The following is a 16,530-nucleotide window of genomic DNA, read 5'->3' on the forward strand; positions in this document are numbered from 1 at the left end:
TTATTTTCATAGCAAGATATGTATACAGCATGGCATATAATTTGCAATGGGATAAGAATTGTTCTACTATCAATTATTTTATAATTAATAATGAAATTAATAATTAAGGTAATTAAAATCATTAGCATACTGTTAATTAAATAAAATAATTAGCATACTGTTAATTACCATTTTCATGTTTAATCTTCCAATAATTATTAGCTTAATGCTCTTTAACTTAATAATTACTTTATTTAAAGATTTTTATACAATTGTTTAACAGTTTGAATTTTTATGAATATTTTACAATGCAGTCTAGTATATATATTAATAACTATTTCATGTATATATATTTACCACAAGTAGAAGAGGAGCGCTGCACTGCACGTCTGAACACCATTAGATTATCGTAAGCGAATGAATTATTATTACTCCAGCAGACTTCCCTTTATATAGAACAACTTGCACTCACACTAAGAAAAATACTGGATCCCTACTCTTGAACTTCTTACTGTGTTAGTTGTTGCGCCCGATCATTGGCCAGTCTATATAAATCACGATCACATTTGAGCGCCAGCCTTTCTCTGAGTTCGTTTTTTACACACAGACAAATAAGAGTCCCTATTTTCTGTACTTTCTTTATAAAAACTAAATAGTAAGTGCCCACCTATGCACATGACTTGTGCTCTTCACTTACTTCTCTGAGTTAATCGTTTGTAGAATATTATAGGAAGACATACAGATCAGCACTGTCTTGTTCAAGAGTATATAATTGTTAATATATAATTATTTCATTTACTTACATAATATATAATTGTTATGCCGTCAGTTGTAAACGGAGAAAAAAGCGTTCATTTAAAAATAAATATATTATATTATATATATATATATATATTATATATTATTTATATATTATATAACAATATTAAATTTATTTTATATTATATTTATTAATTTTCAAATATTAAGCTATAGATTTTTCGAAAATTAAATATGACCCTTTATTTTAACTAAATATTAGTTTTTATATTTTAAATAATTACATTTTGTGTTCACAAAATATTTCGGCTATAGGCGTATTCTTAACAACATGATCTTAAGCAGTGGAAAAGCAATAATTATAAAGATTACGGGGTTGAAGAAACCTTCCTCCATCTTGCAAATCTTGTATTGGGGCAAACCTCTCGCTGGCCTTCTTTAGCTTCAACTTTTATCATTTGATATGGGCCAAAATAAAATTGCTCTTCTAATATTCAGTTTTCATTGCGGAAGTCAAATGTAACTTAACAATAGAATTTAGATACAATGTTGCCCATATTTAGTGCAGCATAGCAAAGCTATAAAAAAAAAAAAAACAAATTTAAACAAATAGTGGAGATTTTTCGAGTAACAGTTGAAAATTCGACATAAATTTCAATACTAGATGTGTTTACGGTGCCAACTTCATCAAAGGGCGAGCTGGAGAAAAATCCACATCCTGGATGCATTTACGCCAAAATCGAAATCAAAACACTTTTCCAGAAAGAACTTTTTCAAAGGGAAAAACCCGCAGGCAAATAAACAGTTTGAGTGAATGAATTTCTTCATTAAGCATAATCTTGGAGCATTTCCAGCGATATCAAATATTTAGACAACACTTTCAAGCGTTGAAGACGATTCCCCAGCTCTAAGTCGAGAATCAATTTATATATATATATATATAGTTTTGGGAATTCAATCTGATGCAGCATAAGGTGTCCATGTGTTGACAAGATACCAAAATATTTGCTACGTTTATAGAATGTGTTCGAAGAAGCAGGAAAATAGGAAAGCTAGAGGAAAAGGCAACAGGTAGAAAGTGTTATCAGATATCAATTGAGTTATGGGGCTCGATATGAGTTTTGGACATTCTTCACCAAAGCGGATGATGTGTATTTAGCTTATCAAATGGATCGAGGAAAGTCGATATGCTTGGCAGCTGAATGAAATGCATTTCGAGTATTTACTTTGAGCGCCAGTGCCGGGTAAACCTGTCGCCAGCGCAACATATTTTTTATCAATGAAGTTCAATGACAGCTGTTGTTGGCCGCTTTCGATCAACGATCGTTTATCAGCTTAAATATTGACAAATGGCTCGATAAAGATGCCGCTGGCAGTGCGACATAGACATTGAATGTATTCACCTCGGATTCAGATAGTGTTAAACACGTTGCGCTGACATTGATGGCTGTTTAAACCTGATAACTGATGTAAGATGGACGAGAGCTGAGTTGGTATGAAATGACAGTTTTAAAGATGAGGCGCGACACCAGACACAAGCTAAGTGTGAACAGAATTCTTAAGAAGGTTTGAGGAAATTAAGTAAATTTATGAGTTGCTAAAAGGTATGTTTGTTGATTATGAAGCTGAGAAAATTGATTTTATTAATGATTAAATTTTAATGAAAGATAAATTGCATATAAATTCTTTTCATAATTTTGCAAACAAAATATGAATATTTATGACCTAAAACAAATTAAGTATAAATATTAAAAATTATAATATAAAATAAATATTTGATAATATTAAATATGTATAAATGTTAAGTAAACAGTAAACACTAGAAAAACCAATATGCTTGATTTTCGTAAATACAGTCGTTCAAAAATATTATTTACCATGACTAAAAAATTTTAAAAATTAAGCTTATTTTTAAAATTTATTTTTAATCTATTTTAATAGTGATTATTATTATTATTATTATTTTTTTTTTTTTTTTGAATCTCAAATGTTTCTTTTAAGTGGTGAATTATTATTTTAAAAAGATCCAAAATCGAATCTTTGTATACGTAGCTTTAAGCACAAGATTTCTATCCTCTCCACATTCAACAATATTTATCACTTTAACATTTTCCAATGCTTCCCAAAAATCTAAAGATCTTCGATGTTGGCTTGTCTTAAACTATAATGAAATGATTAACTGTTTATGAAAGAAACAAATGAACTAAGCCTAAATGAAATTCATATCGCATTCAATTTAACATTTTCCGCTTAATATATTTCCTTAGTAATCTACATAATCTTTAATAGACTTCCAAGGAATCCATTTAATGAGCTGCAGAAGGTTTTGCTACTCACACCCAACATTACTCATAATATATCTTTCTTTTGCTGCATTGGGGCTATCTAGAAATTTTCTTCATAACCTTTACATTGATTACTCAATCGTCGCGCAATTCTCAGACATCACTCGCGATCATTATCAGCACATTAGGTAGACTACAACAAATAATACATTGCTGCGCTTTTTCGTTGACCCAATTGTATTGAGACTAAGATCAGAATTTATTGGAATTGCTACCCAATGCATTTTCATCTCTTGCGCTTATCTGAAGTGTCTGGGCTAACGAGCAACGTATTTGTTTCTTCCACGGGCTGCACATCAACAGTCGAGCGGTGCGCCGCTGACCCGTTAAATGTTCCGGTGGCCCCAAACAAACAAGAATTGTGAGAGAGCGGGCTGTACCGTCTGCTGTCTGCCGTCTGGCCTATGTCGTCTGCCGTCTGGTTGGCGGCGTCAATCTCTTATCAAAACTTGGCCTATTACATTAATTTATGGCCAAACGCCAGTGGGGCACTTCAAAGCTTTTGTCGAATCGCCCAGGAACCATCAGATCGATATGCCAGCAATTAAGCATAAGTTTATTGCCAGCCAAGCTGAAATGATGCTCCAAGTTATGTAAACAGCGCCATGAATAGTTCTACATACTCGCTGGGAGTTTGAGAGGAATTCCTATAGATCATTTAGTTCAACTACGGTTTACCAGCGTAAAGTTATAGGTTTGTTCGCTATACTACAGAGTTATAAAACGGGATATGATGGACTCTAGAATATTTTTGTAGAAATGTGTATTTATATTCCGAACTCTATTTTAATTTATAAAAAATAATTCATTTATTATTGATTTTTGCTTAATTTGATAATTATCGATAAACGTCTAACTGCTCAATTTATTTTGTTGAAATTAAGTGAATACATTAAGTGGAATATGAGGAAATTGTCTTCTCCTCTCTTTGTCCCTCTCTCTCTCTCTCTCTACCTCTCTCTCTGCGCCTTCTTCTCCCTCTCACTCGCTCATTCTCTCATTCCGCCTCTTTCTCAGTGTTGCTCTCCATATCTCATTTCTTACAGGGTATCTCTTTATCAATCCCTTTGTACTCAACATTCCAACTTCTTTTAAATTCTTTACACATTTTGTTTACTTATAGAAGTTATGTACCGTTACAAATTGCGTCGTGTTTTAATTTTTGTTGTTGTGGTATTTATGAATCTCAAACAAAATGTTTACATCGTATTTCGATTTGTTGTTCTATAAAAAATTAAAATGCCTGTTTTTTCCTTTAGTTTTATGTCCCTAAGTGGTTTATTTATTGGAACTTCAGTTCAAAAGCGCGCATGCAATTTGTATAGGATATATTGGGTTTCCATATCATATTACCAGACCCAACAATCTCGTCCAATCCATTGTATTCAGTCAGCTTTTGTTTATTTTTTAATGAGTACCCCAATTGCCTGAGCATCATCTTCTGCATGTTTATTGTTTTTTAGAGTTTTGACATGTGTATCTGCATTTCGACTGCTCTCGCAGATCATATAGCTTGGGTTGTTTCAGGAACTTTTTTAAAATTGTATTCAGATAGTATATTTATCTACTTTTTCTTATTTATCTTTCCTGCTCTACATAATTTTTACAAATATTTAATTTCTTTGTAAGCAGCTGCCATTTCCAGTTACTCTTCTCCAGTAATTGTGTGCAAAATGTGTTGCATAAACAACAACAAGGTGAGGCCAGGTGTTGTGTCCAGGTGTTTCCCTTGGCACATTAAAACCAATGATCTATAAACTGCATTTCGATAAATTATCACAACAAAGGGCGCTGCAGTCGAGATGCAACAGAAGTGCAAACAGTTGGGAGCTGTGAGAGATTCGTGAAGGGCACTCAAAATAATCAAGCATGTGGCGAAACACTTTTCATGTGCTGAAAGAAAAACTTTTGAATGGGAAACTGTAAAAATAAATGAGGAATTTGTAATACTCTTCGATTGATCTGTTTTTTGACAAAAGCTGATGTAAATGGGTTTATGTATTCAGTTTTAATTGACTGAATAAGAAAGCATATAAAGTTGATATAAATATATAAGAAATATTTATATGAACTTAATAATAACAATAGTAACAGAACTGCTAATTATATTGAAAATTATATTACCAGTGATCCCAATAATGTTAATCATAATAAGAAAGACAATGATAATGATAATGTGGGAATCCCAGAAAATTTGTTTAAAGATGATGTGAATAGTGAGAATAATAATGATTCAAGTATTAAAGATTATTGTGAGGCAATGAACAACGATAATGGCATGAAGGACGACTAATGATAAGTGAGAAGACAACATGCAAAATAATAATGATGAGGACAATTATGTCGATGGTAATAATAATACTGACAATGATCAAAGACAAGGAATATGAAAATAATAGTGAAATAAAGCAATATTAATTCCTGGTGTTAAATATTTTTCATAAATAAATATTTATATCACACTTTCAAAATATTCGCTAAAAAAAAAAAAGCAGAAAGCAGTTAACACTCAATTGAAGCTAAATCAACTTTCGATCAAGTCATCAAAAATAATGTCTGGAACTTTATGAACAGCTGTCGATAATGAATGAAAATCGAATGCGTTTAGATTAGTTTTCCAAATCATTCAATTGCAAATTGTAAATAGGAAAAAAAAAAAAAACAAGTTGCCAAGCAGTTATCGTGCCGCGTAGTCAAGTGGGCAGCGCCTTGAGCAGTCAGAGACAGCGAATTGATAGAGCAAATTATTGACGATTAAACGGCGTGTTGACTCCATTTATAAAGGCGAAACGCTGCGCGAGAGGAGTCAGATAAATGCAACAGCTATTGGCATTAATTGATTGATGGCTGTTTAGATTACTGAAAATGAAAGTTCGCCACGAAATGGGTCAACAAGAGGCAGCCAGGGAGATGCATAGTAGCCAAGATACAGATACATTTACAAATCCAGATACAGATACATTTGAGCCCACGCCAAGCTGCATTTCCTTTGTTGTTGTCGTTGTTGTTGCTGTGCTTTGAGCCATGGCTAATCAGCGCACGCACTCACACTTTATCAGCTCATTAGCTGGGCACGTACATATACATATGTATGTGTGGATATGCGTAGATATAAGTATATAGATAGATATATATACGATTCCCCAAGTCATGATATTTACACACGGCAAGCCGGGAAAGCTGCTGTTTGCCCATTCAGTAGTATAAAAGAAAGAAAAAGACAACTGTTTGAAGAATGCATTCTTCAATGCATCCACTTTTCAATTCTTCATTGATATTGTATTTTTGTTTTCTTCTTCTTCTGTTTTTTTGTTTGCTTCTTGTTAACTGCATTACACAATGCGCCGAGTGCTAGAAATTTAGATTTGTGGGAAAATGCTACAGAGAGCTCGGAAATAACTCCTCTATCTCCTCCACCTTCTCTTCGGATAGCCTTTGCCTTTGCCTCTGCTCGAGCTGTCATTGACTTTTATTTGTTTTTAATTTTTTATTGACATGTGAAGTTTTTTTTTTGTAGAAGTTTAGTGAACTTTTTCTGTTGGTTTTCTATTGCCTTTTACGCTTCAACTTCGTCTTGGCTCAAGCAGCGTGTTGAAAAGCAAAAGTTTTTGAACTTGCTTTTTCAATCTATTTTTTAAAGTTATAAATTTTGTTGTTGTTGCTGAAAAAATGCTTTTGCCAAGGGCTTTTCCGATGAAATGTTGCAAGTCTAGATTGTGCATAATCTTGTGGTAGGGAGAGGTGAGACTGTCGGGTTTGTTATTGCTTTGATAGATTTGTTGCTTGTTGACAAGAAGTTTGGCTTAACAATTTTGGTTTTCATGAATTTTATCAGTTTCAATATTAAAAAGAAAATTTCTTAACAAGTTTATTTTTCGATTTGTGGACTAAACTTTTTTTTTTGTAATATTTTACGGCTGCAGTTTCTACGTAAAATTATTTAATGTATTTTCATTATTTAGAAGAAATATATTAAAATAAATTTTGATTATAATCTTCCTTTATAAAAAGTCATCAACTTATTTTGGCTCTTGCATTTTTCAAAAATATTTTTCTAAACTGAACTTGTTTTTTAACAATATCTTTCCAAGAAAGTTGTTTACCTTCAGCTAAATTTGCTTTCACAATATTAAAATTATTATTTCAATAAATTCACCTTCATCCAAGCACCTAACCATACATATTCAAATTTAAAACAAATCAAAATGATCTGTTCAAATTTTATAGATCCCAAAATAGAAGCTCGTCAAATTTTAAGAGCCCAAGTTTCGCTCAGTGTGCGCGCTTGAATAAATAATCATAACATTGAAAAGCTTTGGGAATACTTTTCATCAAAAATCATGAAATTCATTAATATATAATTCTCTCGCTTTTATCTGACTGGGTCAGCTGTGTTTTCGAAGCGCTTAGAATTCTGTTAACAAACGTCAACATAAACAAATGATTATTATAAAACTTCTTAACAATCTATTAGTAAGTCGTAAGCTGGCTCCAGGGAAGTGAGCGAACCACAGGAATGCATCTTCTTCGGCATCGGCATCGGCTTTGGCTTCTTCTTCCTCTTCTTCAGCTTGGTCGTCGTCAGTTTTGGGCCCATAACAAATTTCAACGACTCGACACGATAAGCCACTTAATTTTTATAACCAGTTCGGCCAGAACACACATTGTATTGGGACCTACGTCGACTGCTCTGGTCAACACCTATCCGAGCCGCCAGCTGGAACATGTGTTCCTATTAGCGCGTGTTGCGGTTCCTGTCCCTGACATACAATATATGCGTATGTGTGTATACGTATGTATGTATTTGTATGTATGCCATATGACAACGCACGCAACTAGTTTATCCATTATATGTGTACTCCAGTGCGTTATGTGTCTCTAACAATTGGCCATTGTCTACATTGTTGTTGTTGCTGTCGTTGTTAGGGCATCTTCTTTGGGCACGACCACAATTACCCGAGTGTAGAAGAGTAGGCGGCATCATACTAGAGCCTGGCGCTATTGTCCTCTCGCCAAGGGGTCACATGTGTCTGTGTGTGTGTCAATGTGCCTCTTAGTTGATCTCAAGCAAAATGACCTGAAGTGCACACAAACACACACAGCCCTTCTATGTTCTATTACTCTCCCGAGAGCTGTACCTTCTATAGCGCATATGCCTTTTTTCTTTGGGTTTATCCATTTTACATTTTGATTGGTATTGTTCTTCAATTTTATGTTTGTTTTGTGGGTTTTTGTAAATGTTTTAAATTGCTATTCTATTATATTGCTTTCTTTTGCTTTGCCTAACGGTTCTTTTGTGCGTGTTTTATAAGTGATAATGAAGAATTAAATTATAAATAAATATTATATAATTATAAAGGAAAAGATTCTTTGTTGTCTTAATCGATTAATAGTTAAAATAATTATTTGCAAATTAATTTTCAAAAAAATGGGTTTTTACTATAATTCAGCTTAAAATACATTAAATGTACATACTTATTAATTCCATATTCCTTCATACAAATAGAAAAATTGTAATCAATTCATTCTACAAATAAAACTAAATTAATTTTACTCAATTCCATATTCCATAAAATAAATAAAAGTAATCAAAAAAAAAAAAAAAAAAAATGAAAATGATCAAGTTTAAATGCTTCACAAATTCTTTCTAAATTTTATGCAATTTATGTAGAATATATAATTTTCAAAATTTTCAAATCTCATCTCAGTTGAATATGAAAAAATGCAATTTTAATAATGAAATGCGCTTTAAATTATCTATATATAGACTCTTACAAACTAGACTATTATCGATAATAAAAACTAAATAAAATATATATTTTTAGCTACAAACAAAGCTATAATCGAATGATTTTTATTGCAATCTATTTTCTGCATATAAAATGAAATTTTATAGAAGAGCGTGCCTTTAGTTTTATAGCTTTCTAGTTTGCCTGGCAGCTGTGTAGCTATGCAGATCGTACGCCTAATAGGCAAAGTTCACATGACAAAGCAGCAGCACAAGAAGAACAAATGCTGTGCATGGGGCATGCAGCATGGGGCAGCAACAACAATACCTACAACAACAACAACAGCAAGAGGCAAGACAACGGCAAAGGCAACGACAACATTGCTCGCCCATAACTGGACCTCTCACGTAATAACGTATAGAATTACTTGTAAAAATATATATATATATATATATAGTGTATAAGAAAATAAGTAGAAGAAAAAAATGAGAAGAAGAAGAAGCAGAAATCTCTTCCTCCTGTCACAACTTTCACATGAAAGTTCTTTCAACTTGAGCGCCCAAATATGGATGCGCGTTGGACACGTTGGACACGACATGGCCAACAGAGTCAAAGCCAGAGCCAGAGCCAGAGCCAGAGCCAAAGCCAGGGCCAGGGCCAGAACAAGGAAGCCGCAATAACGAGGCGACTCTACCATCTTCTAACCAATCGATCAAAGCCATATTTAGAATGCTTTGTGGTCCAGGTCTTATGCATTAGGCACTCGCTTGTGGCTGCCACAACTTACCATTGGCATTCGATTTGCCGTCCGTTCTCTGGAGCCGTCCGTTCCGTCCGCGCTGCTTGGACTTCTTGCCATTTCTGATCTCTGAGGAAGCAGCTGCCATGTCTGATTCGCTGCTCCCAATGTTACTTTCAATCAGGAGGCCACTTTTGGTTTTACGACGACGCGTGCTCTGACCACCGCGGCTGGTGGAGCTGGATTTGCGTTGGCTTATCCGCTCGCCCGTCCAGGACACAATGCTCGCCTCCAGCTGCTCCACGGAGCTGGCATTGAGTGTCTCTGTGCTGTATTCCTTGAGCATTTGGGCCGGTGGCAGTACAACGAGTCGTTGCTTCAATTGTTTGGCACGCCGGCCCTCAACCTGAACAGTTAACAGGCAGGGGAGCAGGATTAGGAACAGCATTGTTGTTGTTGGCAGGATAAGGCAGCATTTTGCGCAACTGCTTAGCTTGCGCTCTTTTATTTTCACTTTCATTTTTCACAGGGGAATTTTGCCAAGCACAGACTTGAATTCAATTTGCGCACATTTTACACTTCACTTGACTTTGAAACTAATTAAAAATATTTTATTGCTTTTCTAAGACCCTTTTTTATTTCTATTAATTTAGCTTAACACCAAGTTGCACACTCAAGCACATTTCCCAGAATTTTCATTCATAATTTTATTTGATTTTTCTTTCTTTTCTTTTGCGTTGCTTTTTTACAATTTTTTTTTTTTTTTAACTTTTTTTTTTTAGAATTTCCGCTTGTCAGTTGTCGTCGCGACGTTTTGGCTTTCTTTTTCTGGCAGACTTTTATTTGTATTATTTTTTGTACACATTTCCTTTTGCACACTCTATAAGACTCGCACTTCTCTATTTCTCTTCATTTCTCATTTATTTGACGCACATTTTTGCGCTATTTAATTTTATTTCGGTTGCAGCCAGGCGACAGCGACAAATTTTTCTTTGGCTATTTTCGTATATCCTCAGCGCAAGTGCAACAAAACAAATAAGACACACAATTTATATCAATATACATATGTAGGCACGACTTGTGATTGCAGTTGCATAAAGCACTTTCGCTTTTATTTATTATTGCACTGCATTATCATTGACATTATTCGCATGACACACTCGATTATCAGCGTAAAATACTAACTAGTAGTAGTTGCAGATGAGAAAGAACTCCGAATGCGATCGAGACGTGCCGACAAATTACGATCTCTGAACAAAAAACTGAACTCTTTGCTTTGCCTGCGTGAAGCGATTGCCGCGTCCTACACAAACGACCGTCAAAACCAAACTGAAGCGAACGATCGTGCCGGCTTGGCGATCGTGCCGCCTGATCGTTGCACTCAGTGATGCTCATTTGGCTGGACAAGAAAATAAGCAAAGAGACCGGAAATATATGTATGCTCCTGTGGAACGTATTCAGGAAAGAGTGCAGAGTGCTAGAAATATAGAAAAGATTCAAGATGTTTAAAATTGTTTCTAAAAGTTCTTAGGATTTTCATAAATCATTTAGCATTTTAAATTTATTTTCGATTTTTCTTGCAGTATTTTTAGTAGATGCAATTAATTTGCAAATTATAATATATATAGTAATATATAAAGTTATGTTATATTTTTTTATATATTTTTTATACTTGAACTTAAATGTTGTTAATAATTTATAATAAGTATAAGTATAATTCTCTGATTTTGTTTGTTTTCTAAGAATTCAGATACCTATGCAAATAAACAACTGATACCTTTTATTTATTTAATAATATTTAATATATAATATTATTATGATTTTTGTAAATTTAGCTAGAAAAGGCTATCTTGTCTGCACTCATTGCATGTGGCACTGGGATTGTATTCGTTATGTTTGTGGAACGTATTAGACATGGTCTTGCCTTGGGCTATAGCACAGCATTGCTGCAATAGCAGACATTCTAGAAGCATTGAACATATCGTTGAAGTACTGTTAAGGATTCGAATATATTCAAAATTGCATTTAGTAAAACGTAAAACGCCTGACAGACTTTATTTTAATATTAATGATAATAAAGGCAAAATAATAATCAGCAAAATTGTTCTTCTTTTGATCTATTCTTATAATTATAATATAATATAATTTTAAATAAGGAGATATTCAGAGTAAATAAAATGCATACATTCAAGATATTCAAAATTCACACTACGAAAAATATATATTAAAAATTTTTTTCATTTTATTTAAAATTTAAATATTATAAAAAAAAGAACTCAAATTCATTTAAAATTCAAATTTCATTTATTTATATACATCTTTTATGTGTATAAATAAAATAGTATTGATAAAATTGGCCGCTATATTTTTTAATATCGATTATCTTAATATTAATTTTATACATATTAAATATTTATTTTATACATATGCATAAATAATAGTTAGGTAATTATAAACATTTCCCAATATCTATAATATTGAAATAGTTTTAATTTCTTACTTTTCAAGCTTAGATTCCAAAGGGAGAAAACTAAGCTCACTCCTATTTTCGGTGTTTAACGCTCTTTGTTTGACTATTTTCCTGCTAACGAATCGCTCATTCTGCGTCTTTCTCCTTCTCCCTCTCTTCTTTTCAATGCCGGCTTTAGTCTGTCCGCTAGTGTTTACCTGTTGAATTTTTCAGTGTTATTCTTTAGCCCGTGACTTTACAGGTACTTCAAGTATATATGGCTGTGCGTATTGGGTTCAATGGGATTTTCCGGTGCGCTAAACAAAAACATTTGTTTTGCCCGCCCGCTCGCAGGCACCTTGATAGCTAGCTCACTTGCTTGCTTGCGCCCTTAGCTCCTTTTTGTTGTCTCGCATTTTACACTTTATTGTTTGGCCTTAAGTTCGTTTTGACAGTTGCCAGTTAGAGGCAAACGGACGCAATGGAAGGACGGAACGGAGCGTCAGCAGAGCTGTCGCAATGGGCATTCCTGATTATCCTTGCGGTGCGTTTGTTTGTGTGTGTGTGTGTGTGTGTGCGTGTGTTTATTTTTTGTCCTCGTTCCGCGACGCAGCAGGTGATGATGCAGCCACAACGAATGGCGGCACTTAACGCCACGGCAGGCGTACCAAACGTATATCTTAAGTTGAAACGCATTCGCCATATCGTATGGTATCCTTGGCGCACGTTTCATGTTGCCCGCTGGCTATTTGCAACTCAATTCGTGGCACTCGCATAAATATCTCCAGCTCAAAAGGCAGCGCCTAATAAGTTCACCACGCCAAAAAGTATCTGCGCGTACCTACCTTGTATCTGATGCAATTTGTTGCAGCCGAGCACAAAGGGCATTTGTCGAAGCGTGAAACAGCAGTTTCACGAGCTGCTGCTGCCGATGTTGCTGCTGCTGCTGCAGCAATTGCAGCACCCCCTTCATGCCCTTGACAGGCTTGGGACGGTTTCGAATTCTGCCGACAAGGATTAAATCGGCCGCCCTTTGTCTGCTCCGTTTAAATTGGTTCGTTTACCAAATGAAGCAAAGTGCGGCAACGAGTTGTGCCAACAAGTACGAGTGCTCGAGATGGAAGTGACTGACTATGAGATGCCCTAAGTAGTGCAGCGAGTTGATATAATCTAACGTCTGGTTATACTTTAAGAGAGATCTATATAATTTTTTACAATTCCTCTGATGGTCTGCGAAAAAAGTTTAAAATGTTTAGATATAAGTATCTCGTCTCTCATCTATAGAAGATGTCAGCTGCTGACAGCCGTTCATAAAAATAGCAGCACAAAATTTTAATTATGTTTATGTACCATCTCAAATCTCTTCAGCAAAAATATATATGCTTTAGATACTTAAAACATGAAGAAAACTTTAAAAAGAGAAAATTTATAGTAGATTATTAACGGTCGCGCTATGAATACTACATACATATATATGTATATATTGTTATTAAATTAGCTACCGATATTGGGTTATTTAGTCTCTACATTTATGATTTAAGATTAAGATCACAGCGGCTCACATATATCCATCTTAATTCACCTCATTTTAATCAAGCATCACTGAACAACTCATTCCCTCTGTTACGCCTATACATGCTCATAGCTAATATACCCCTTTCTTAACATCTCACCTGTATCTACAGGGTATTGAAAGGTTCAACTTTGCCTTGCGTAGGCTGTGCGCCTGCTCAATGCCTGTTTAAGTGCTCTGTTTAAGTACTTGAGGATAACGATGTGTACGCGCACCATGATCAGCAGCATCATGATGATCACCTCAATCATCATCATCATCGTCGTCAGCATTGCTGCTGCTGATTTCCTTGTGATTTATGCGTCTTAATTGAAATGATGGCTTACAAATTGTTTGGACGCTGCGACACGTTTGGCCTTGGAATGCCAACAAGTTTTGGTTTCTGGTTCGGTTCGGTACGGCACGGTACGGTTCGCTGCTAGGACTCTATGGCCACTTGATGAAGTATGACAACTTCCTGCTGGCACTTGTAAGCAATCATAGAGCCTGAAGATGAAAGTAAATAGTTTGTGGGCATATGAAAGGCAGCTAATAGAACGAAATAACTTTTGGAATGCCATTTCATGAGGTAACAGCAGTTGTATTCAAGAATCTTAAGCACTTGTTAGTTCAAGACCCTCAAGTATATCCGCCCACTTTATGACCCACTGCAAAACAGCACGTTTTTTTGTTGGCCTTCTTCGTCGTCTGCTTCTCGCATTTAGCTAGATGCCGTTTTTCATGACCAGATAAAAATCTGTTCGGCTAAGCTTCGTCTGTGACTTTCACACAGCATCTGAAAAGGCGCTGCTCGTGTATTCAATTTTCTAATAGCCGCCTTCTAATCAAAACTAAGGCATCGTACGCTTCTCTAGGCGCAAAACCAATTAAGCCAAGGAACTGTGTGAGGGGTCGCCGGCCAAAACCGACGCCGACTGCGACTCCGATTCCGAGTCGAGCTCATACAAATAAGGAAACATTTTCAAGTCTGTGTGTGTTTGTGTGTGTATTTGTGTTTGTGGTTGACTGCAATCTGTGGCTTAAACAAAAAATAACAAACTAAAAACTCAAATAAAATCAAATGAAATGTACCGCCGAGACCGAAGTTTTGTATTTGGTATCGATACTCGGCTCGAATCCAACTTTGGAAGCGCCAAAAACATTAAATACAATTCATGGCGCTCACGAGCGGAATTTAAATTATGCCCAATTAGAGTTAGGTGCTAGCTGAGCGGCAACTGCTGCTGCTACCAATTCCTGTGGGCTGTCTGGGCGATGGTGGGCGTGGCATGTTTGAAGCACGCTCGTGTGCTAAAGCGCCAAATTGATTCCGATCGCCCAAGGGGGTCTGCCAACCAGTTGCCAACTTGGCAAGTTCTCAGTGTTTGTTTCTAGCGCTCAACGTACGAACATATGTCCGGATTCGTTGCAAGTTGCTGGCAGTTGTTATAGTTGTTGTTGTTGTTATTGTTGCTGTAGTTGTTGCCTCACATGATTTTCTTATGTTATGCTGGACGCCGTTGCTTGATGGATTACGCGTTGACAGGCTTCGGGTTTTTGGCTTCGATTGTAGCGCCACTGATTGTGTGCGCCTCTCGCCTTGGGAACGGGTCTTGTTATGTAAATTGCCGACAGTTTCTTGTGGGTGCACACACAGCTAGTCCACAAAAAAATAAAATAAAATAAAAAAATAAAAATAAAATAAAAATTCAACTAGATTCAAGTGCTAACAATGTTGCCTTTTTTAGTGAGTTTTCCTTGAATGCCCTGGAATAGTTAAATTGGGCACAAGGGGTGGCAAAGAGCTAAATATAATACATATAGAGGGATATAGAGGGAGCTGAAGATAATAAGTCTATAATATATTATATCTGTAATATAGATTTATTTATATATTTTTTAGAGATTTCAATAAATTAATACTAATCTAAATTAAGACCTATCTTAAGATTAAGCACTTCTATCGTGTTGGTATAATATATATTTATTTTATATTTTTAATTTTATATATTAACTCTATTATGTATTATTATTGTAATTATTTTATATTAAATTTATTATTTACTTTAATTATAGTTTATTACATATAATAAATAAAATAGATATTTGTTTTATATGTTTATTTTCATATTTGAAATGTATTATTTATTATTATTATTTATTTATTACTTATCAGATTTTGTATTTTAGCCACAAATTTGTCTAGTCCTAAAAGATTTATTTCATATAAAATAAAATAAAGTAAGGTCTCATCATCACGGCTATGTAAATACTTATAATGAAAAGAAAATGGTATTTAAATAAAAAAGGCAATTTATATGTTTTATTTTTATTTACAGGGTATTCGCCAGTTCACCCACAACACTCTGACTTGTCTACTAGGTATGTATGCTTTTCTATTCTTTTTTTCCAGGAAACACATTTTTGTGGTTTTGCTCAAGGAGTTTGAAAGATTAATGATGGAAATGGATTTGGTCGCCTGGTTAGCGGTAAAAACGATTCTTTGAGGAGGTTATACACTTGATCGCTTCATTAGCAAATGTTGTAGCGGCTGACACGGAGTCATAGAGGATAGAAACAGTTAGATTGTTGATTAAATTAAGATTGATGCGAAACAGTTGAGTTCAAACTTAAAATATTCAATAATATTTTGATTAAAGATTAAGTAGATAAAGTCAAAGCTATAAACTTCTCAGGTTTTGTCAGCTTTTATTCGGTCTTTCTATTTACCGATGAATTTTCTAGAAAGAAATAAAAAATAATAAAGAATGCTTTAGTCAAAAATGGCAGAGCCTTACGGTAAGGCTCAGGATCTAGCTAGATCGATTCGGCTCATTTTGTACTAAAACAAATACACTCTATGGTGACTCCCACGCCTCATTCAGCCTATATACTTTGAGGGCCTAACATGTTTTGCTTCTCTTTCACAGAAACATCTTATTTATATGCATAGCAACAACTCTGCAAATAGCCTTGAA

At 34.7% G+C, this 16,530-nt stretch overlaps 1 protein-coding gene across 2 annotated transcripts in view; it reads right to left on the reverse strand.

Moving 5' to 3' along the window:
* LOC6576440 (laminin subunit alpha-1) overlaps positions 1 to 10,876 on the reverse strand; it is a 100,487-nt gene extending 89,611 nt beyond the window's left edge. For both annotated transcript variants that reach the window (XR_006357285.1, XM_002002394.4), the window contains exon 1: positions 9,600 to 10,876. Coding sequence is in view for 1 of the 2 variants with exons in the window: in XM_002002394.4 (XP_002002430.2) it covers positions 9,600 to 10,071 (472 nt within the window). In the remaining variant the exon portion in view is untranslated. The remainder of the gene's footprint in view (positions 1 to 9,599) is intronic.
* Between the last annotated feature and the right edge of the window lie 5,654 nt (positions 10,877 to 16,530).

This window comes from Drosophila mojavensis, unplaced genomic scaffold (assembly GCF_018153725.1).
Source record: "Drosophila mojavensis isolate 15081-1352.22 unplaced genomic scaffold, ASM1815372v1 contig_36, whole genome shotgun sequence".
In the NCBI taxonomy this organism is placed as follows: domain Eukaryota; kingdom Metazoa; phylum Arthropoda; class Insecta; order Diptera; family Drosophilidae; genus Drosophila; species Drosophila mojavensis.